Source organism: Lissotriton helveticus, chromosome 8 (assembly GCF_964261635.1).
Source record: "Lissotriton helveticus chromosome 8, aLisHel1.1, whole genome shotgun sequence".
NCBI lineage: Eukaryota > Metazoa > Chordata > Amphibia > Caudata > Salamandridae > Lissotriton > Lissotriton helveticus.
In genome coordinates this window covers 1068993182-1069015798 of record NC_136069.1, presented here as the reverse complement: position 1 = coordinate 1069015798, position 22617 = coordinate 1068993182, and the positions used below count along the sequence as shown (strand labels likewise).

Here is a 22617-nt window from a genome sequence, read left to right as displayed (position 1 = left end):
CCCATCTCTCACTTCCTTCTCCTCCAGACCCCCCTCCCCAACTCTCCGGGTCGAGGTTTTTGTGAAAATCTTTGCATCCTCGCTGATTGGGATGATTGCTCTCTCAAAGCACACAACGTGTGATCTTTATTTGATTTGGGCATGATTGAAATCATGGCTTCTAGCATGGAGTGTTTTCTCACCTGAAAGCAGAAATAAATTGCTCAATCTTTCAAATGGTCAATTCTGGCTTCATATTTTTGTAAAGGGAGACTTCAAAGCGGTTTGGCCCAGAGGAGGCAAACATACGTGCGTATAGGGGATGGCTTTTTTAACCTCCTCCTTGGTAGTATGACTAGTGTTGTGTGGGGGCAGTTCAGGAAGTTGCATCTTTTCACTGATATGCAAATTGCCCTTCCTCAGCGGTTGTCTCTGCCCATTGTGCTGCAAAAGTCCCGAAGCAAGATGGCTTTCCCTGGTTTTGGGTGTACTTATTGTCCTTGTTCATCTGGGTATTTTTGTAGGTCCTGTTCTGCCTGGCCTCCAACTTCACTTGAAGTACTGGGCACGTTATTTTAAACTTTTCTTCATAAAAGACATGCTTTGTCTTCAGTTAAACTTGCCATGCTTTTTTTTACATTAGTTTAGACAAGCAGCCACACCCAGCCATAATCTAGTCTACCCCATGCCAAGCTAGGAAGGTAACAGTAACAGCAGTGGGCAGGAGTTTAAAAGGAGAGCATACTCGAACTTAATTAGCACTGCAAGTTAGGTTTATTAAATCCACTTCCGCAACATAATGCAGCACCACCAACCTTGCAAGCCGCATATGGGGACAGGGAGGGCTTTTAGTCCGGCCGGCGCACCGTGCAGTCCTCCAGGAACCCATAGCCCGCCAAATGTGGTTAAGTGCGATTTACCCATCAAAGCCAAGTGTAGCTTGAAGCAGCTACAAAACCCACACGAACCTCCCAGGGCCACCGACACGGAGGTGCATCTCGCCGCGTCAATGCCCCATGTGCTGCTGTCATGGGGCCGGAAGTGAGAACACGTGCTACATGCATTATACTTTTTGTGAATGACAGATGGCCCTTTCAGATTGCACACCTAAAAATTTCAAATTGGAAGTTTTAGAATATGGTGCTGTGAGAAGCACAGTTCTTTGTGTTTTTGATGGTTTTTAAAAAAAGTGTACTTAGGGAAGAAGGCCCATAAAGACACTGCAGAGAGTCATACATGCACAGCAAACCATTTAGTACTGAATTATTTCTGGAGTGCCTCCTTAAAACTGCCTGATAAAACTATGGCTTTTTAACTACTTTCCTTTGAAAATGCTGCTGCAAGATGCACTTGTTGGTCTTTAGTTTAGCTTGATTTTTCGGAGTGGGATAACCCTTCTTAAATGTTCCGACTCGCTTGGTTTGCCTCTGTGCAATTACACCTGGAATTTGCACCTCGCCTCTTTCAAAGACCAACAACTGACTCTTGACTGATTACAGAAGTTTGTATTATACTTGTCAGCATGCCTGGTTCATGGAACAGCCTGGTTCATTGGAGTTGCAGTGTTATGGGCTAACCCCCTAAGGTGCTAGTTTCGAAATGCAGCCTGTGCTGACCAGTATGACATCCTGATCCTTCTGCTCGATGTAATTAAAGAATACGGAGCTGTGGGAATTGTGGGAAGCAACAGTTATAGCGAGAAGGGGTGGTTGAAAGTGAAGAGAGAAAGTACTTCCCAGAATACAAACAATGGCATCAGTGGAAGAATACAAGTCGCCCAATCAGAACATTTTGAGACCGAACTACGTCTGGGCGGGACAGATAGATGAATATGGAGGAAAACCATCTAATCAGGAGAAGACACCTGAAATAGACAACAAAGTCATCCAGTTATGAGCAGGGAGATGACCCAAAGCCCGCTCTTAGTATGTATTGAAAATACTGTTCTCCGTAAATACAAATCAAATCCTGGCACCTTGCCCTAAATTAATTTCTAGGTGAAATAGCTTTAATATCTTGTATATCTATATTTGTGAAGTGTAGGAGACCTCCCCTCATGTAACTTTTCACAATACAAAAGATAGAAGGGTTAAACTAAATAGCAGGAGATGCATACATTATTTCACTAGCTAAATTACATTATCGCCAGTTATCTAGTAAACACGAGTAGTCCAATACGCTATTTGAATAATTATACCTGACTACTGCTCTGTTGCTGTAGGACGAGCTATTTTGTAGTTATGCATTTCCGCAGTACATGGAGTGCCGTCGTTGCTTGGGTGTTAAATGCCATTGCATTTTTAATAGTGTTTCAGTGTATCAGCATTTAAATGTGAAGCTCGCAGCATATTTGCAAATAAAATACCTTCTGTGCGCATAAATAAATTTGCCAGAGTTCATTATGACTTTCTGGAAAAAGAATGGGACCACTGGGAGTTTGGGGTTTCTGAACAGCTGCAGAACTTTCTTTTATCGCCTGGGTATATTCCCAGCTTGTTCGATTAGCGCAGTTGCACATTTATTTCCCCTAAGCTTGTGGTTGTTAGTGGTTAATGTTCGCCTCTAAAATGTTAATGGCCCGGCCTTATTAGGCTCTCCTGTAGCACTGTCTGCAAAGGCTGGATTGCTTCCTCACCATGATCTCTCCAGGGATCGACACAGCTTGACTAAGAACTCCTGTTTTGGGGACCTTGTACACCTTTCAGAAAGCAGCGATGAGGCGTCATTGCCATCACCGTTTTTAGCACAAGCATTCATGGCGTGCCGATAGCGTTCAACTTTTGCACATACATGGACAAATTGTGAACAATCTACTTCTTGAAAAGTACCCCACATTTTGGGTATGCCACTCTGGGGCCTCTGTGCTTTCTCCAACAAAGTCGTGCCATGGAATTGTTGAAATGTTTTTCAGGTTTATTATTTTTGTGCATCAATAATGTGTACTATGCATTCTCACATATGATTCTAAATATATAGACTGAATTAACATAATGACAATTGAAAAAACCTCTTAGCATGTATAGAAGTGTGTTTAGTAATGCGTTTTAGTTAGGTCACATATATGTGTAAAACTCAATTTGAACAAGATGGAAGCTATTTCAGTCACTTAGTCGTGCTCCCCGCCCCCTCCTGTGCACATCTTCTCCTCATAGGCTCTGCAGAGAATAGTTAAATTTATGTCATAATGGTTTGTTTCCACTGCTGTAGTCGTCCTGCTTATTTTCAATCTTTCATGGTGCAAATGTAAAATTGTAACATGTATCCATGTTTACTGTTTCTTTATTGCGTTTATTCATTCCGAGAAAGTCTTATTGTAAAATGTTGCATATTTGTTCGAACACCTTCGGATGACATTAGCATAGAGGGTGTTGAAAAGACAAAATGGGATTGTGCTTATGCGTTAAGGAATCGACATTTATTTTTCTTGCGGTCTGATTTGATAAAGAAATTAAATTGTTCTCACACCATTATAAGTTTGTAGTATTGCTAATATTCGGTGCAAGAATTGTGTATAAAACCCCATTTAATTTGGGGTTGAAACAAAGAGTTTTGAGCTTTGCTTGATGCTACTAGAAATACTGCCCATCTAATTACTGATTTTGCTGCTCATTTGCTACATAGAAACATTTCTGACTTTACATACCTTGTATAACTGCATTTGAAAGCCTACATGCCCATTACTCTGTATCGCCTATTTTTTAATTTTTGTAATAAAACCCTTTAACTTTTTATTGATCTAGAACGCAGGGATACATTTACTTATTAAGCTATATTACTCTACTAATTTTATGTTGAGGGAGGTGTCTTAATACAGGGACATATTGCCTCATAAAATTGAGGTTTAAACACAGTCGCCAATCCAGTAACTGGGAGAAGCGAGTGAGGTAAATGTTAGGATATCTAATTTTTTGGGTACAGTTTTGCTTCCACAGACGACAACTGTTTGAGGGTTGATTGGGGGGTACTTTATGGTAGCATAAATTCCACCATTTTCAGTGTATGTTGGTGAAATGTCTGGCATTATGTGGACACTGACATGTATGCAAATTGGAGGTGTATTGTCAGTACCCACATTTAATGGCTCTGTAAACTTCTGGGGAATGCTTACCATCATACTAGAGACGCAACATCCACTTTTTCTTGAAAAACCTTCCCCTTTCCATGGCGTCATTGATGACCAGATACCGTGGATGGGGTGCCTAAACTTAGCTTACAGCTTTGTGGAACGGAACGTGAAAGCAGTTGTTTTTCACAGAAAGCTTGGCCATTTTAAAAGCGCTCATTTAGGTGGAATGCGGCTGCCATATTGAAGGTATAGAAAACATTGCTGTATATGCTTTGAAAGTGATACTGTGTTGCTTGATGTACTGTGACACACTTTGCCTCGTGCAACACAGTAACTACCATTAAAGTTTTAAAAATATTTTGTCTAGTTGTAACACACAGTCATCGATATTCGCTTAACCAATGCCAGCACAAGGCAGCAGTAAGAATTGCTGAAGTAACCAAGGAGAGTTTAAAATTTGTGAGACCCACAAAAAGACCAACATAAGAGTTGTCTAGAGAGGCGAGTAAATGTGAAAGGGCATTATCTGGTTCAGTGAGAGATGACCCATGCAGCAAATTTCTCATTTGATTAAATTCCATAATTCCTTTCTGAACATAAACTCCGAAGAAGATTTAGAGTCTGAGATTTTCATTTCCAATCTTGAGACAAATGGTTATAGGGAGTATTTTGCAAAAGTGAGCACCGAGTGTAGAATCGATTTCTAAATGCCAACTTGAGGGTGTGTGTAGGGGGGGTTGTTAAATATTGCCAGATTCATCCTTTGTTTACAAGAATGTGCATCATTTCTCTACAAGAATGTCTAATTTGAGTTATATATATTTTTATTATAAATATATTTTTTACTTCTGTGGACCAATGTGAGGTATTACCACACAGGAACAAAATTAGGTGGCGTTGTGTATCGGCTGGTTTCATGCCGTCAATACTGACCGTCTGATATGGCCTAGTTAAGCTGTGATTATATTGCTGTAACCATGACATCTAGTGAGGCCAAACTCTCCTGCAATATTTTGCTTTTCAGAGGATTCTCGGTTTTTAGAGGCTTTAAAGTTTTAACGTAGAAAAGCATCACTAGATGTGATAGGAGTCAACGGTAGGATTTGGATGAGGAGTTCAAATTCAATTCAAAATTTCTTTATTCGACTGTAGAAAAAAACAGTCATAAAAGTACAGAGAAAAGCACATATATATACAGTTCATTAGTTAAAAAGAATTCAATTTAAAACAATGGATCACATAGTAGCCTATCACAGCTCATACAAATGTGAATGTTCAGTTTATCAGAGACTTATATACATAAATAAAACGGGGCAGGTAGAGGTTATCCTTCCATACTTTTTCTAAATTTCAGGGCTGCTTTTAGGAAATTGCATACGTATAAAGTGCTTTCACAGTGCAGCATTTTAAGGTAAATTAGTGCAGGCCTTAATTGCACAAAATTCAGTTTTTTAAAAAGAGGTTTTAAAAACATTTTCCGTGGTAACGTATAGTAGGAGCATATAAATAAAAAGTATGCCAAATCTTGCGGAGACTTATTGTCGCAGCCGCAAGCTGGCAACACTTGTCCCCTATGGGCTCCACTGGGCACGGCTAGCAACAGGTGAAATAAATCAAAACGAAATCTGGTCAATAAAAAGCGCTCGTATCTGGAAAGGGCCCAGGATAGATATGGTTCTGTTTGAATGCATGATTTAGTTAAAACATGACTCATCACACTACCCTTCTTCAATTCGGCCTCTTCCCTAGCCAACTGTCGGATCATTAAAAAAGTGCTCTTTACAGATGTTACATCGCGCTTAGATACTAACTGTGGTGTTATAAAAAGATCCATCCTGCCCAGATCACGAAGACAATTGCGAATATATTTTATCCAGGGTATCTTAAATTTCCCATCCCAATCCAGTGCTTCAGATAAAATGTCTTGGGTAAAAGGTATTTCATTGTTCATCCAACAGTTTAGCCAGCACAAGAGGGGGTTTACCGCAATTTTGTCCTCTAAGTAGGGCATGCCCAGTTCCTCGTGAGTGGAGAAGTTAGCCGTGCTCTTCGGTAAACATAAAATTTGTTTTAAAAAGTTATTTTCAATAGTTGCAAGATCGGACACTGGTAAGAAACCCCAGAGGTCACTCCCATAGCAGGCTACTGATATACTTTTTGCTTGGTATAGTTTCATTAGTGCTACCACTGGAGTGTTACCCATTTTACGAGCAAAATCAGTTATTGCAACATTGGTCCTTATTAGATCTCCTCTCTTTTTCTTTAATGCGGGTCCCCATGTAAGTTTACTGTCAAACATTACACCAAGATATGAGAAGGATGATGTAGTAGGTATTTTTTCCCCATTGACAGAAAATGGGTAGGACTTTTTGGACCCGGATCCTACCTTCATGACATATGACTTGGCATTGTTAATAGACAGTCCGCGTGAGTTCATAAATTGAAAGAAAGAATCTAATAAAGTTTGGAGGCCAAGTGCAGTTCTGGAGATAAGGACGGCGTCGTCAGCGTAGAGCAGGACAGGAACGCCCTTTTTCCTTATGTATGGGTAGTCCGTATTTGTTTTTAAAAGATGCTCCTCTAAATCGTTAATATAAAGATTAAAAAGAAAAGGCGCTAAAATACAGCCCTGTCTAACCCCCCGATTTATTTTGAAGTCTCTGGTTACTTTTAAGTCTTTAGTGTACCGCACATTTGCTTGTGTGTCGCTGTGGAGGTCGGCCAGGAAGTTGATTAGGTTTTTTTCAACCCCCAATTTCAGCAAGACGTCCCAAAGTTTACATCTGTCAACGCAATCAAAGGCCGAAGAGAGGTCCATAAAGGCCATATTTAGTGTGCCATTTCTGGCCAAAGTATATTTACCGCTAATTAAGTACAGGTTCAGGCATTGGGATATTGTAGAGTGCCCTGGCCTGAAGCCATATTGTACCGGTGACATAACTTTGTTGTTTTTGGCCCATACGGTCAACCTGTTCAGGATAATCCCACCAACAACCTTGGCGACTGAATTGATCAGAGAAATTGGCCTATAACAAGCAGCGTTGTTTCTGTCTCCTTTCTTGTACACGGGTACAATGGTTGAGGCACCCCAAGACTTTGGTGCCCCAGTAGCGGCTCCAGCATTAATGACCGCCGTAAGGATTGGGGCCCAGAAGGAGACATCGGATTTAAATAGATCTGGTGGAAGGCCGTCTGGGCCCGGAGCCTTGTTACTAGTTAGACTACGGATCCCCCTTTCCACTTCCTTGTCTGAAAACACCAGCAGAGCTTCTTCAGGAAATTTGGGAGCTTGTGTTGGCCGGGTGTCATTGCTCTGAAAAATTAGGCTAAAATGGGAGATCCACTCGTTTTCAGGAATACCAGTTCAGATGCTAGCAGCATTAGGGTCGTCGAACATCGGTTTGTTGATTATGCTCCAGAACTTGGAGCTGTTGCCCAGAATTGATGGATCAAGTAAGGATTCCCATATATTCACCTTTATGGCCTTTTTACGGGATGCCAAGGCAGATTTATAATCAGAGCGCAGGATTTTGATTAATGTGGGGTCCCTTGGTTTATTCTTAAGAGCCGTTTTCAATTGCCGACAAGCTCTTGAGCAGGTATGATCAAACCATCTTGGCTGTTGATTATTTAGTCCCTTTGATGGTACGGAGAGTAAGTGATCAACTCTTCGGGTCAACACAGCAAAAGCAGATAGTATGAGATCCGGAGGTGTGGTAATGGAGGTGCAGAGGGTAAGTTCTTGAGTACAGCTCATTTTAACGGATTCAAGTAGGGTATCGCTGTTTATCGATGACCACTTTAACCGACGGTTACCATTAATTGGTTTTAGGACACCCGGATCTTTACGATTTTTACGAAGTTCAAAGAGACCATTTTTGACTTCCACTGAAATCGGGTTATGGTCACTATAAATACTTTCGTGGATGGTGAAATTTATAGCTGAGTTTGCCATATCAATAGAGAGGAGTATATGGTCTATAAAGGATCCTTGTTCTGAGCCTTTGTAGGTTGGGACTTCAAAGATAAAGGAATCCTCTTTCATGGACATTGCAATTCTCAAATCCAGACCGTCTATTAAATTGTTCATATTAGAGCCTCGGGGACAATGCGCAAAGTGGAGACCTGTCCTGTTACCACATCCCAGAGAGCCCAGAGTTGACGATGTCGACTGTCCACAGATATGCGCATTAAAATCACCTGCAATTATTTTGTTCCTAGGTAGTCTTGCCAGGTTGTCATAGATGTACTCATAAAGTTTGGTAATATTACATACACCTAGTGGCATTACAGAGTTATAAAAGTTAACCAGAGTTAATGTTTTAGTGCCCTTTCTAAGCTCCAGAATCTGAATATTCCTATTGTCCGAGTGCTTGTCTTTTACCTGAATCTGCTTAAAAAAAAAGACAAAAATGAAACAAATGAGTTGGTGTGTGTCACGACTTTCGGTCCACACACGAATCAGTTTAAACGTATAATTCTCAAAAATTGGCATTTGTTGGAGGATTTGGAACATCCCCTAAAGAAACCCATTTTCGCCATGCGCAAAAATAAGAGCATTGGGCAACATCTGATCAGGGCAGACAGTTACATTCCGAAACAAAAAAGTGACTTGATATCACAGTGGAACCTTAAACCAATAAGCGGGCACCACAAATGTGGCAACTGTGTATCGTGTTCGACTACTCTGGAAGGTAACACATTCGACCACGATGGGGTCAGATGGAAACACGAAATGTTCACGAATTGCAGGACTAAGAATGTCATCTATGCTGTCGTTTGCCCCTGCAATAAAGTGTACATAGGCAAAACAAGTCAAGCAGTTAATGTACGTATCACACAACACCGTTCGAGGCTGAAGAAAAAGGTGACATCTGCACCCATGGTGGAACATTTCATGAATAAAAACCATGGTGAAAATGAGTTCAGATGGACAGTACTGACATGGGTGGATCCCAAACATTGTTCGCAGGACATTGAGGCTGCACAATTACGCAAAGAGGCGTACCTCATCATGAAGTTCAACAGTGTCAATAATGGGTTAAACGTACTAAGTGAGGTAACAAGAATATGATCGGTTTCATTAATCAAGATCGTCCCTTTCCTAAGAGAACTACATGTCCCATAATCCTTAGCGACATGAGTCACAGTAACCCATCCACCTAATTCGCTGGTCACAACATGTGACCACTGGGTGGCCATTCTCCATTGCTAGCGCGGTAGCGTTCCGCCTTCACTGCCCTCCTGTTTGGAATACACCGCGGCAAATCAAGCACTAACGGTGAGTCTTGCTCCCCCCTCTTGGGCGCACTGACATGCTTGGCTCCACATGCTGGGCTCAATATTAATACTTAGTCGGTTTCTGATTTAGGTTAAAGCCGAAATAGAGCCACCCTTGCCCTCCCTGAAGCAAGTCAAAACGCCAGGAAGGTTGAAAAGTATGCAGTCTGTTAGGAATTCAGCACCAGCGAATCGTGCACAAAGTAAGCTTCTCTCCCAAACACTTTGGGCTTGTGATAATTTCTTTCTTTAACAAAAACGCGATCTGTTATTCTAAATCCAAACATCCAATTTTGGTTTACAGTATAATTCGAGGGACAGAATATTCACGATGAACCACTCACTCCTCGAGTCCTGAACACTCCGGATTCGAAGGTAATCTTTGGTGTCACACACACCGCCCCTGTGTCCAACTAGTTGTACCATCTGACAGCCATACAGCATTTTCTGATTATAGCTATGTCACTCCCTTGCAGGTTGACGACCGCATTGTTTGATGATCAAAACTGATTTTGGAAATAATTATTAGTGACCAACTACCACTGGTCGCATGAGGTATGTTGCACCTTTCGGTGCATTCATTGGGTTACAAGCTTTTTTAATATTTATGTAAGGAGCAGCCTTCTAAACCCGACTCTCCTCTCTTTTCCCTAAACAGTATCAGCGGATACAAATCCCACGCCCTGATGAGAATCCGATGATTCTTACATTGGATTTCGAAACGCGTCACGCCCTGATGAGAATCCGATGATTCTTACATTGGATTTCGAAACGCGTCTGTCTTAATTAAAATTGGATGCGCATTTCTGCGCTTTTGAAAATTGGTTTGTGAGAATTAGATAGCGACAGGAAGTGTGATTGAAAGTATAAGTCGCATTGTCCTCTAGCACCAATTCACATGACTGTATGATACTGTTACACTTGTAAGTTTGTAAATAGCGTTTCACCATTTGTAAATTTGTTTGTATCAATTTTTTTGAGTCTAATTTGTGTAACACAATAATTCGTTAAGCTTTTCCCCGACAAAATTGATGTTTGCTCAATGTTTAGTTGACTATGTATCCTTCTTTGTTTTTTCTTAAATATCCAAATGCATAAAGACTTAAATGCAAATGACATTGTTGTCAGAGTTCACTAATTAATGTGGTTTTCTCTGCATGGTTCATTAATGTGCACAAAATCGTTCTCATAAGAGGCATAGGTAAACCCCCCTTTTCGTGGCATGTCTTTTACCTGTGACACCAGGGAAAAGCTAATAAAAATTGCCAGGCCCCCCTTTGCCCTTCCACTGGGTGACGAAGATGCAGGGACAAAAAAACTTTGGAACCCCTCAATAAAAACGTTATTATCCGTGAGCCAAGTTTCCTGAAAACACAGTATGGTATAGTGTCTAACAAAAGCTATCCACGTGTGGTCATTGGCTTTTGCAGCCAAACCTGCAATATTCCACGATAAAATTTTGATGGAATTAGGGTCATTATGGGCCTTCCCTGACTCTACGGATGTGTATAGAGGTAAATGCTGGATTAAATGAGGATTACTTTCAGTATCTCTCTGGGGATTTCTGTCACTGTCTAAATGGTTGAGACATGTGTTATTGGGGGGAGAGCATAGGTCGGCGGTAGGAAAGACATGTGCACCTTGTAAAGGAAAACTATCGGGGTTAAGCGTTGTCAATTCTGTTTTAGAGGTGTCTAATTCTGCGCTAAGGGTGACATAGGTGCTCACAGGGTTATCAGAATTTACTAAGTTAAAAGGTATAACAGGGATTAACTGAGCAGATGAGGATCTGGAAGACAAGGCGGATGACAGTCAATCCACCTCGTCCAGGTAATCGTAGGGGTACAAGGCATCATATCTGTTTGAAGTTGGGATCTCGTATAGATTATGAGCCGGGTACAAGTTTGATATATCTTGTTTGTATGAGTAATGAACAGGTTGTGGGTTTTCATACAATGAATGTGATGGATAGTTATAAATTCTACCTTCTCGGGAAGGGGCATAGCGTTGCGCTTCTAAATCCAGAGTTATCCCCTGATTGGGAGCTAGAGATGGAGCCCATGTTTGGGAATGAGTTTGACGCGCCGTGGGACCCAGGTAGTCAGAACGTCGTTTAAGGTTATGCCTATGGCCATCAGGGTTACGGGGGTAGAAATAACTTAATCCCATTGTACGGATCAGACTATTTGTGGAGGGACTCCTCCAGTTGGTGATAAATTTAACAGCTCCTCTATCTTTAAAGCTGATCACGATACAATCTCCCTCAGTTGATTTATATCTTGTTCCCACCCAATCTACTCTCCTCACATGTGAGATGGTCCCTATTATGTGGGGGGGAAGTGGTCTATGGGTGGTTAGCCATTGCATAACCTTGTTCTTTAATTCCGCGTAGGTTTCCCTCCTGGTTTCAGTTAACTTGGGTACCCCAATCATAACTATTGTGTAGACGTTAGACTCTGGTGGGAGATTTATATGTGTGGTTGTTCTTATCATCCTAGGTCTAGGTGGATTTGTCCCTGGTACATTATTGGAGGTGTTCCTAGTTGGGATAATGGGATGCCTAGGTGTTTCCTTGTTGACTACAGCTATGACCGAGGGGAAACCCTCCGCAGCCCATTCACTATCATCAGCATCCTCAGGGATAGGAATGGTCTGCGTGTTGTTTATAGGTTTAAGTACAGACTGAACAAAAATGGGTTCTACTTGTTGAGTTGAGAAAGAGTTGGTTGTAATTGACGAGCCCTGTTTCTGTGTTGTGTCCTGTTTAACAGTATTAGCCCCTGGGTTATTGATATTGGTATTTATAATTTTCGGGTTGCTACCATTGAGAGATGTACTAGCTGGCACAAAGATAGAGGTTGTATTAGAAACGTTAAGCTTTTTGAGGATGTTAGATGAGACTTCATTCTGTGCTCTTTCAAATTTCCCTAGGGCCTTCTCTAGGTTAACTATCCGATTATTAATAGGATGTAAGAGGGATTTGATCAATGTTTCAATTTCAGACAGGGATGGCATTTTCGTTGATGATATTTGGACTATGTGTCCTGTCTGCTCGTTGACCCGGACGCTCTCTGAGTTGGTATTATGATGTCGAGGCAGAACCGGGTCTAGAGAAGAAGTGGAGAGGGGCCCTATTAGAGTGTTGTTTGTAGGGTTCCCCTTTTTAAGTTTAAGCCACATGTCTTTGATTGAACGTTTTGGTTTGCCACCAGGATAGAGGATTTTTTTCATAGGATATTTGGCCTTGCGTTTTCTCTTTGCGCACTTTTTGTGACTTGAACGACCAAGCATAGGCATTGGAGCAATTTGACTGACGGATGCATGGCTCTCTATTAGCTGGATGTCAGAGCCTGGAGAGGGTATATGCAAACGATTTGTGTTATTATCACAGTTAATTAGGATTGAAGGGCTAGTCTCAATTGCAGACGTAGTAGAGCACGGAATTAGGGATTTTGATGTTGTATCCTTCATGTGCGAATTTGGTAAGTCTGTAAAAGATTGCATCAATAGGGATTCTTGAGAATTTAAACTATCATCCATGTTACATGTGTTATTAGTAGTATGTAAAGATAAATTTGGAAAGCACATGTCTGGCGTCAAAGAAAGCCGTTTCTCTGTATTCTGAATAGCGTCTGCCACTACACTGATAGTTTTTTGTAGCATTATATCAATGGCAGTTATAGTTGGTAGTGGAGTACTCACGCTTTTCAATCGCGATGTAGATCTTGTGGCCATTGGGGTTTTCAGTGATTTCGTCATCTTCTGTACAGGGGTATGTGTCCTCCCAGCGTATCAAAAAACGCGTTTGTTGCCTTGTGGCAGAGTGACTTCAGTGCAAATATCAGGGGAGTGGCCCGTCCCGTCACCTTCGGTCCCCTGAGGTCCCCTGAGGAGTTAAATGAGTAGGCGTTGCAAGAGCGAGAAGATGCCCCTGTCCTTAGGTTTGTAGGATAGTTTCTATTTAGTTATTTATTTTATTTCATTTAGGTAAAGTGACCCATTTCTCATGACAAGCACTCCACTAGATCTCTGTGGAAAGGTGTCTTTATTGTCTTTGCCTCTTGCTTGCGTCTGTTTCCAGAGCTTACTCCTACTTCCCTCTTCTGTTTCTAGATGTCTGAGGAGTTCCAGCAATGGTAACATTTCTTCACTTCTTCAAACATGTGTTTGTCTAGCATAGTCACCCTGAATTTGAGAATGCATGCTTTTACGCCCTAGTCAGAATGTCTGTATTTACCATTTTGAATGTGCTTTTTCTTCATCTGTTTCAGAGCTAACATCACAGAATAATCTTTTTGGGAGCTTGCTTGTCTGGAGAGATGTCTTTTGTGTGGTAGCCTTTAGGATAAAGTCAACCTATTTTTAATAATTTTTTGTGATTGAGATCGTTTTGTTTTATCTTTTTCAATACCACCATTATGTTTGTTATGGTTTGTGACATGGGATCTGATAGTGTGCCTCTGAACGTGGTAGAAATCTTTGTCATGGGCGAATACGTTAGCACCTATCCTGTTTTGCCCTTTGTAATTCATCAGCTATTGCTCCAAATACCCATTGGTTTTTGGAGCTTCATCGTCTGTGCAACTCCTAAGTAAACCTTCCATCTATTTGTTGCTGTGCTTCTTGGTATTGTGAACTCCCTGCTTAATTCATCGCATGCTGATTGATGCTGTTCGCTTTACGCCTAATGTTCACCTCCTCCTTACAGAAGCCTGTCCACTTTCCTCACTTAGGCCTCATATTCCTACTTAGTATATTTGTAGTGTGTATAGTGTGCTGGTTTCAGTCTTTCTGGCTTTGCTGTTCGAGTATTAGTCTGTCTTCTTGACAGACGTTGTAAATTGACTTTGTTTCCAAGGTCTCCACACTGCCCGATCGGTGCTGTTCACCACACCCAAAAATTGTTCTTTCCTGTTCTGTGAATACCCTCCCATTCTCCCTCTACTCTCGCCCTGCGTTCCCCTTCCAGTACTCACATTTTACCTTTCTAGTATTGCTCAGACATTGGAGATCAACTTGGGCTGCAGTATTCCTTAGTTGAGCATTTATTTTCCAACTCGCATCTCGTTTGAGGTTTACCAATGTGGCAGTTTTACTGCATGCTTGTTCATATCACCATATAAAATGCTGTACAAAACACTGATCGCTAACACCCATGCTTTGAAGTTTCCCGATGTCTTATCATTATTTACATCTGAATTCAGATATTACTTCTTACAATTGCTGAACGTTGTAGTGGTTCGGGCATATCACTTAATCTCCTCTTGCTTCCCAAAAATGAATGTGTCCTTGTGTAATGTAACTGGTGCTCAAGTGAAGCTCCCTAATACCTTCCTGTCGAGTTAGTGCTATATAAAACTGAAGAAAAAAAGAGGTTTGTTGAAAAGACTTAATTTCAGAATCATTTATCAGCAAGTCATATAATTAGTGCTCTTGTGGTTATTAATACCCCTCCCTACATGCCCGGGGTCACTACAAGGCAAAGGCATGTTGGGGATAGATAGAGGTTATCCAGTGAGATTATAAAGGCGGACAGTGATTGAGGCAGACATAACCTTATTGTTCAGTGAAACTGGAAAATCTCTCAAAACATAGGGCCTCACTATGATGGCAGTCAGACTTTCGTCGGACCACCATCGTTTAAAAAATGGGACCACCCGACTGGCTGTCGGTGGTCCCGCCGTAGGGATTATGATGCAACTTCCTTTAAGGCGGTGGCAATGTGTATTCTTTGTATTGCGACGTGTGCTTCAGGTCGCCAAGTCCCTATCTGCCGGCCTTTTCATGGCGGGTTAACCAACATGAAAAGGCAGACGGAAAGGGACATTGTAATCCCTACGACGGTGCATGTGCAGGCACCGCACCTATTGTAGGGATTACTGTCCCACCAAGGGGCTCTTTAAGCCCGTTGGATCTGTGGCGGTCGGTCTCTCCGCCCGTCCTCCATCAGCCCGCCGTCACTATGTGGCGGGCGGACAAGCATGATCCGATGGCAGCGGGACAGCCACCGACTGCCTGACAGTGGTGGTCCCACCGCCATGGTAATGAGGCCCATAGATGGGGAAGGGTATTGACGTGTCATTGTTTTCTTTTTAATGCTGTTATTCTTTTATCAAGTGATGTATAATACTCTCTTAAAAATAAACTAATTTTCTTTAAATTTGGTATAGTATTATTGAGTACTTGTTATCATTTTTAGTTACATGGATGCCATCAGCAAATATGAATCCATCACAAAAATTGAGCCAAACATCCCTTATTACTCTGAGCTGGTCAAGGAGCGGGTCTGCCACTGCTTGTCAAAGGTGAGCTTGGTCTTCTTTAACAGATGAACATCTGCACACTTTCTCCATTCTTGCAGCAGGGCCTTTATTTTTATTTTATGCTTATTCTTACAGAACCAACAAGCTGCTGAAGCTATAGAAGCCTGCACAGAATTTCTACAACTACAACCCACCCATGTGAGGGCTCTCAAAGACCGGGCTGAAGCACTTTTAATGGAAGAGCAATACGAGGAAGGTGATTTCTTGTTTCTTACTACTGTCCTAGCATGGTTGCCCTAATAACTTGAACATTTTTGGACAATGATTTTGAATATCTACTACAGGTTCCATTGGGCAACAAAATGACATCTGTAATTTATAATTTGTCCTGCACAAGTCTCTCAATGAATGCTGTCTCTCCAGTGACAAATGCCTGAGTCTTTCTAAAGGTAGATGTTAAAACAGTACTGCATGTTACCACGTCATTCTGCTGTTTGTCAGCCATACTCCTAAGCTAGTGTTGTATGCAGACACTTCGTAATTATGTTTGCGTTTTAGTATGGCTCATTTTCTGTGGCATTCCACCTTATATGGTAGTGTGGCTAGGTCTGGCGGATGTAGTAATACCTTCCACAACCTTTTTTTTACTTATGGTTTTACCATTTTAATTGCAATCTAGAGTGACCAACTACTTAGAAGTGGGTTTCCAGCACTCGCACATGCGTTAGTCTCCCCTGTTAAGCAGTGTAGCACATGACCCAGATTCTCCTTCTTTACCTTTTTCCAGCCATACGCCAATAACATGTGTAGAGTACTTAGTCCTTCTTGCCCCTTTGAAGAACTCTTGTAGAATTGATGAGATTGAGGTTAAAAGCGTTGCCTCGTTTTTTTTTTTCTTAGACCAATGTCTCTGCCCCAAACGCCACCCCTCCCCCCATCAGAACCTAGATAGAAAAAGGCAGTTATATGCTATAACTCATAGCTTCCTATTGGCAGTAGACTCCCTGGAACATTTATACAAAGGCACACATACTTGTTATGTGGTGAACTCTGGGACCGATATAAGTAGCTATAAATGTTAATCCACCAAAAGGCATTCTGTCTTCAGACAATGGCAGATCACTGATGCAAATGCAGGATATCAGAAGCAAAAAAGATCCGGAGCAGACATAATAAAATAAACCTCCGATCAAGGAGAGGGGATGCATGAAGGCCATTTACAGCTGTGTCTCTTTCCATTTTAGCAGTGATTTATTTTACTTGCTCTGCTACATCCATTCTCTCTCATATCTTTTAACAATTATGTAAAGCAAGCTGTTTCTGGAAGTTCAAGAATGCTTACTTTTCCCTCTCGGCTAATAATATTATATAGTTCTCAGTGTTGACATTTTTTTGCAGGTGAGTGGTCTACTATATTTTGGGTCACAGCAGAGAACTCATTTCAGGGATCATCTATTTCATGGGATGCCTTGGCCGATTTTTAGGTCTCGCACCTGGCGACGAAGCGCTGTCGCCAGCGAGACCTATTGTCGTCAACTTGGCTTTCAAGGGCTCTCAAGGGAGACCGGAGATGGGCACGCGCAGGCTGCAGGCTGGACTGGAAATGTGGACGCCAGCGCCGTGCGCATCTCCTGTCCCCCTTGAGAGGCAAGGCACTTTCACTTTCCATGCCCAAGACGTGTCAGCGCACTGGCACGCCCCACTCACCGGGCTGCTGGACAATGCGATGCCGAAACACACCCCGCCTCTCCACTTCACCCCAGGCCCCCTCTGGGACCTGGGACTTCTCTGGATTTCCACCTCTACCGCCGGGCTCTCCCTCCCTCATGGGAGCCCCGCATCAACGAGCAACACCGGCCTCTTCCGGCCGCGTCACAGGCCCCGCCCATGTCACGGGCAAGGATGCCTGACTTCCTGGTTTCGCCCCCGGCTCCAACGGTGATTTTGTGTTTGCCTCTCTCTCTTTCACCTGTGCCTGCTCCACCTTTGCTCCCTCTCCATCACACCCCTCACCATGCTCCTGACCTGCCCCCCCCACCCTGCCGGTTGTACCTGCCCCCCCTCCTCCTTGCACCATAACTTATTTCCAGTGAATAACTGTGTTCAGCCACGAGTCAGCAGTTTTACCAAGCAATTTCGTTCATGCTTGATTGAGTACTGTAGGGCCTTTGTGTATTTCGATTATAGTTTTCTTTCCATTCACCGAAATTCCATTAATGCTGCCAGTTCTGCAGAACTTTGATGTATGTAATGCGTCCCTTATGATAAAGCGCCGGTTGCCGTCGCAGTAAATGTATATACATATGCAGCAGTCTCTTGCGGCACTTTCGAACGGAAGCTTTGATGTCATTAACTTTCGAGCTACTGTGTCTTCAAAGTGCGCATGACAACTCTTTAAAGCACCAAAGTGTCTAAAAAGTGAGTTGATACGGCCTACCGTCTGGATCAGCTTTGTTATTGGAACACAGCAGTTCGATAGCTCGGGGGAGTGGAGCATGTTGAAAAAGTAAACAAACATGCCCTTTCGCTGTGCACGTGAAAACCAGAACAGAAAAAAACTGTATATGCTAGTTTAGGACAGTTGAACTCGGCTACAGTTGCCAGGTGAGTTTTGATATCTTATTGTTTGTGTTGGCTGCATGTTTCTGACTGGTATGCGCAAGGGGCGGTGGGAGAAGGGAAGTGTACGCCGTTACTGTTTAGCATGGATTGATGGAAAGCTTCTGCAAGGTCAAATTCACCATGGCCTCATTAGGAAGTCAGCGACTTGTTCTGTGGCACCAAACATTCTATAGGGGCTGTTACACTGTGTGTCCTGCAGGGTATAATTGGTCACATCACAGATGCACAACAGGAGGTGGTGAGAATTCGGGAGCAGAAAAAGTAACACCAGTGAAAACCATGCCCTTTGATGCGGGCTCCCGTCTAGTCATTTATTAACTTTCTCATTTTACATACATCTTTAACAATGTTCGTGTCTTTTCTGATGTTTGACAAATCAACAGAACATCACTGATATCTAGGCAAACTTGATTCCTAGCATGTGTGTTGCTGACCCTTTTCTTGTTTCCCAATACTTATGCCTCCGACACTGCCCCTTAGATGCAGAACCAGTCGTCTTGGGAAAGAGAAGTATATTTAGAATGTGTGCTCAAAGCATATGCGGCAGTTCAGGTAAAAGGCTATTATAATATCTTATGGGATCGAGATCAAGATCTCAACTGTCAGAAACTCCGGATCGTGTTTTTTTTAGGAGAGCCTGTCAAGTTCCCCCTTCAGTATAGTTAGGACAGCATCCTGTTGATCACATTGAGATTATGAATCTGTGCCTTTCTCCATCTGTCCCCTTCATTGCCCCGTGATTCTGTGCCTTTTTTCTCCTTCTGTCCCCTTTGCTGCACACAACCACACACACACACACACACACACAACCACACACACACAACCACACACACACAACCACACCCACAACCACACACACACACACAACCACACACACATAACACCACAACCACACACATAAACACACTCAACCACACACTCATAAACACACTCAACCACACATTTAACCACACACTCAACCACACACACACACCACACTCAACCACACCCACACAACCACACACACACAACCACACACACACACAACCGCGCACACACAACCGCACACACAACCACACACAACCACACACACACAACCAACCACACACACACAACCAACCACACACACAACCACACATACACCCACACACAACCACACACAAAACCACACATACACCCACACACAACCACACACACAACCACACACACAACCACACACACAACCACACATACACCCACACATACACCCACACATATACCCACACAACCACACACACAGCCACACACACACACACACATACACAACCACACACACACAACCACACACACACAACCACACTCACAACCACACCGTCAGTGCACACTTTCACCAGGCACAGACACTATCAGACGTCAGTGCACGCTTTCCTCGGCACAAACACCACCAGCCATCAGTACACGCTTCCACCAGGCACACACCGCCAGACGTCAGTGCACGCTTTCACCAGGCACACAAACACCACCATTTGTCAGTGCACGCTTTCACCAGGCACACACACACCACCAGCCGTCAGTGCACGCTTTCAGCAGGCACACACCACCAGCCAACAGTGCACACTTTCACCAGTCACACACACCACCAGCCATCAGTGCACGCTTCCACCAGGCATACACACCACCAGCCGGCAGTGCACACTTCCACCAGGCACACATACCATCAGCCATCAGTGCACAATTTCTACAGGCACACACACCACCAGCCATCAGTGCACACATCAATTGTTAAGGCAATCCACAATTAACTATTGTAGTAATCGAAATATGGCGCACTTTACTTTTAAACATATTCATCTAAAGCGCAGCATGCCACCATTGCTACAAAAATAAATACACATTTTTTTGGCCTACAATTTATAGACTTTTGTTGCAATTGGTGTTGCAATATTTAGCAATGCCAATAGCTCAAACTTATTAATGCGAGACCTATTGCATTGCAAATGCTTGTTTTAAGGTGACATTTACAACTGTTTTGTGCCCTAAACTGGACCTGATTCTTTTAAAGCTGACAGCCATTTAAACTAGACTATCTATAATCATGGTCGCCTTGAACAAAGTGAGTTGACGAGCACCTGAATCCAACTTCTCAAGTAACAGTTCAGCTAACACAGGTGTGCTTCTAGTCAGTCCTGCATCCTACATGGGCATGCTGCAAGGCCAGAACATCTCTTAGAAAAGTCACAGCCTCATTTTGCACTAAATAACACTCCATCAGTTTCTTCAGTTTCTTTAGCCCCCTAGTTTCTATCCCAAGCCCCCACCTTTCCAACCTGGAACCCACCAGATATCCCAAGGCGGGGTTGTAATTAATCCACCCCCCCTGAAGTAACCTTGTATGTGGTGATTTTGAGGAATGTGCCTCAGCTGAAAGGGTCTATGCCAGAAGCCTTTGATGAACTTAATAAAATGTTACATTGATTAGGTATGCATTCTAACTTGGGCCCTCGTATATATGATAATATTGTGAGAAGAGTGAAGAGGGTGGGTAGTGATGGAAAGAAATAGGTAGACTGTGTGATGATCAATTTCAATTGGCCTACAATAGCGGCACAGGTATTGACCACCATAAGCTCACTCAGAAATATTAGACTCCAACAATTGAGGCTCTTCCTCTTGGTTATTTTTATAAGCCTAATGTAGTATGTTCCTCCTCTTCAAAACTGGTATCTCGTCAGTCAAGCACGCAAAATAGACAGTCTCTTGTATCCTCTGTGCACTCTGTTTTGACAATCTCTAACAGATATGTCCCCTTGAGCAACTTGGACACATGTGAATGACTTGTTCATTCTTATACTCTTTTAAACCCTGATATCTCCTTTTCTGTAAGCTCTCCTGTTGATATGCCCTGTAGTAACCCCCAATAGGTTTTATTTTTGTTATGGGACATTGATGTACTTGTGTCTAACTTTAATGATTTAAATTGGTTATATTGGGGCGTGGCCAAGATAGCGAGCTGAGCGGACGCACTCTCCGCGAGCTCCTCCAGCCTCAGGCCCCTGAACCGTGAATCCGCGCAGATCTCCCCCCCCCGGATTGCAGCGGTGCGACTGCGGCATCACACGATCACCAGCGACTCACCGAGAGGCGTCCTCCCAGTTCGCAATCGGCACCTGAGAAGATTCCGGGGAGCGGCGACTCCCGGAGGGCAGCCATTGCACGGCGCCACGCGGACAGCCCGCCAGTGAAGCGAGCCGCTCCGAACCCGGTGCGGAGCGGAGACAAGGGCACCGCGAGGCTGAACGCCAGTTACCACCAGCGGCCGCCCTGGCCGAACGCTGAGGGAGAGGGACCGCCGCAGGCAGTAGACAGCGACGCCAATCCGAGACCGGACATCCTCACGCGAGGCCGGGGACGCGGCCTGTTGACGAAGCGTCCCGGACCTCTGCCACGAGCCGGGCGGCGGCACGCCTGCAAGTCGTAACGCCCCCGGAGGTGAGGGGCACAGCGACGATTGATCTGCAGGGGGACCACGACCGAGTGCCCAGCAGCCACAGCGACGGAGGGGTGCGCCCGGGACCCGGCCCACACGGAGCCCAGGGTCCCATGGAGCTGTGACTGAGCGCTGGTCCGACCCGACGCTGCCAGTCGGCGTACCCCTGCGATTCCACTTCCGGCCCAGCGGCAGCGGTGAACGCCGGACCCGGTGGGCGACCGGAGACAGCCGACGAGCGAGCGGCCAGCTGCTCCCCGGGTGAGGCCCCCAAGCGGGCCCCGAGGACGCGGTCTACAGCCGGAAGAGGCTTCCCCCACCCAGCACTATCCAGCGGACACCCCGACAGCCAGGGGGTCATCGCAGCGCCTCTTGTGGACTCTGTAGCCCTGCCCCAGGCCCGATAAAGGTGGTGGTACACGGGAGCTGCCCGGAGTGGACCGGAGGAGCGTGACCGTTCGCTCCTGGAGTGCAGCTCTTCGGGGAGGCCGGGAACGTGGCCTACTGCGGGAGAAGACGTTCCCCCTGTCCTGAACAGTGCAGTAGATACTCCTGCCCCCGAAAGAGGACAGGCGGGGAACGGGTGGCGGAGTGGAGGGCTCGAGGTGCCGACTCTCAGGTGCGCTGGAGCGCTAAACCACGCAAGGAAATAGCCGACTGCACAACTAGCCCGTATCACGGTAAGTACACCGCCTCAACGTGCACCCAGTGGGTCACCATCAGCACTCGGCAGGGCCTTCGAAATCCCGGGCTGCCCTGGTGTGAGCCAGTGGAGGGTCTCCGCGGGCTGGGACTGACGGACTGAGCGCTGCAAGGGGCCCCCTAGCGTGTGCCCGTAGGGACGTGAAGGGAGCGCGGGGCATCGGCCGGAGGGTCCGCGCTGCGAGGAGGGGGAGCCCGAGTGCCCCCACAGCCAACGACCTGCCCAGAGGAGGATCAGTGACCCTACGCAGGGGGGGACC

The 22617-nt window shown here is 44.3% G+C and overlaps 1 protein-coding gene across 1 annotated transcript in view; it reads left to right on the top strand.

Moving 5' to 3' along the window:
• DNAJC3 (DnaJ heat shock protein family (Hsp40) member C3) overlaps positions 1–22617 on the top strand; it is a 264365-nt gene that overhangs the window by 114257 nt on the left and 127491 nt on the right. Inside the window, exons 8-9 of the mRNA XM_078657961.1 lie at positions 15525–15630; positions 15724–15844. Coding sequence (XP_078514087.1) covers positions 15525–15630; positions 15724–15844 — 227 coding nt within the window. The remainder of the gene's footprint in view (positions 1–15524; positions 15631–15723; positions 15845–22617) is intronic.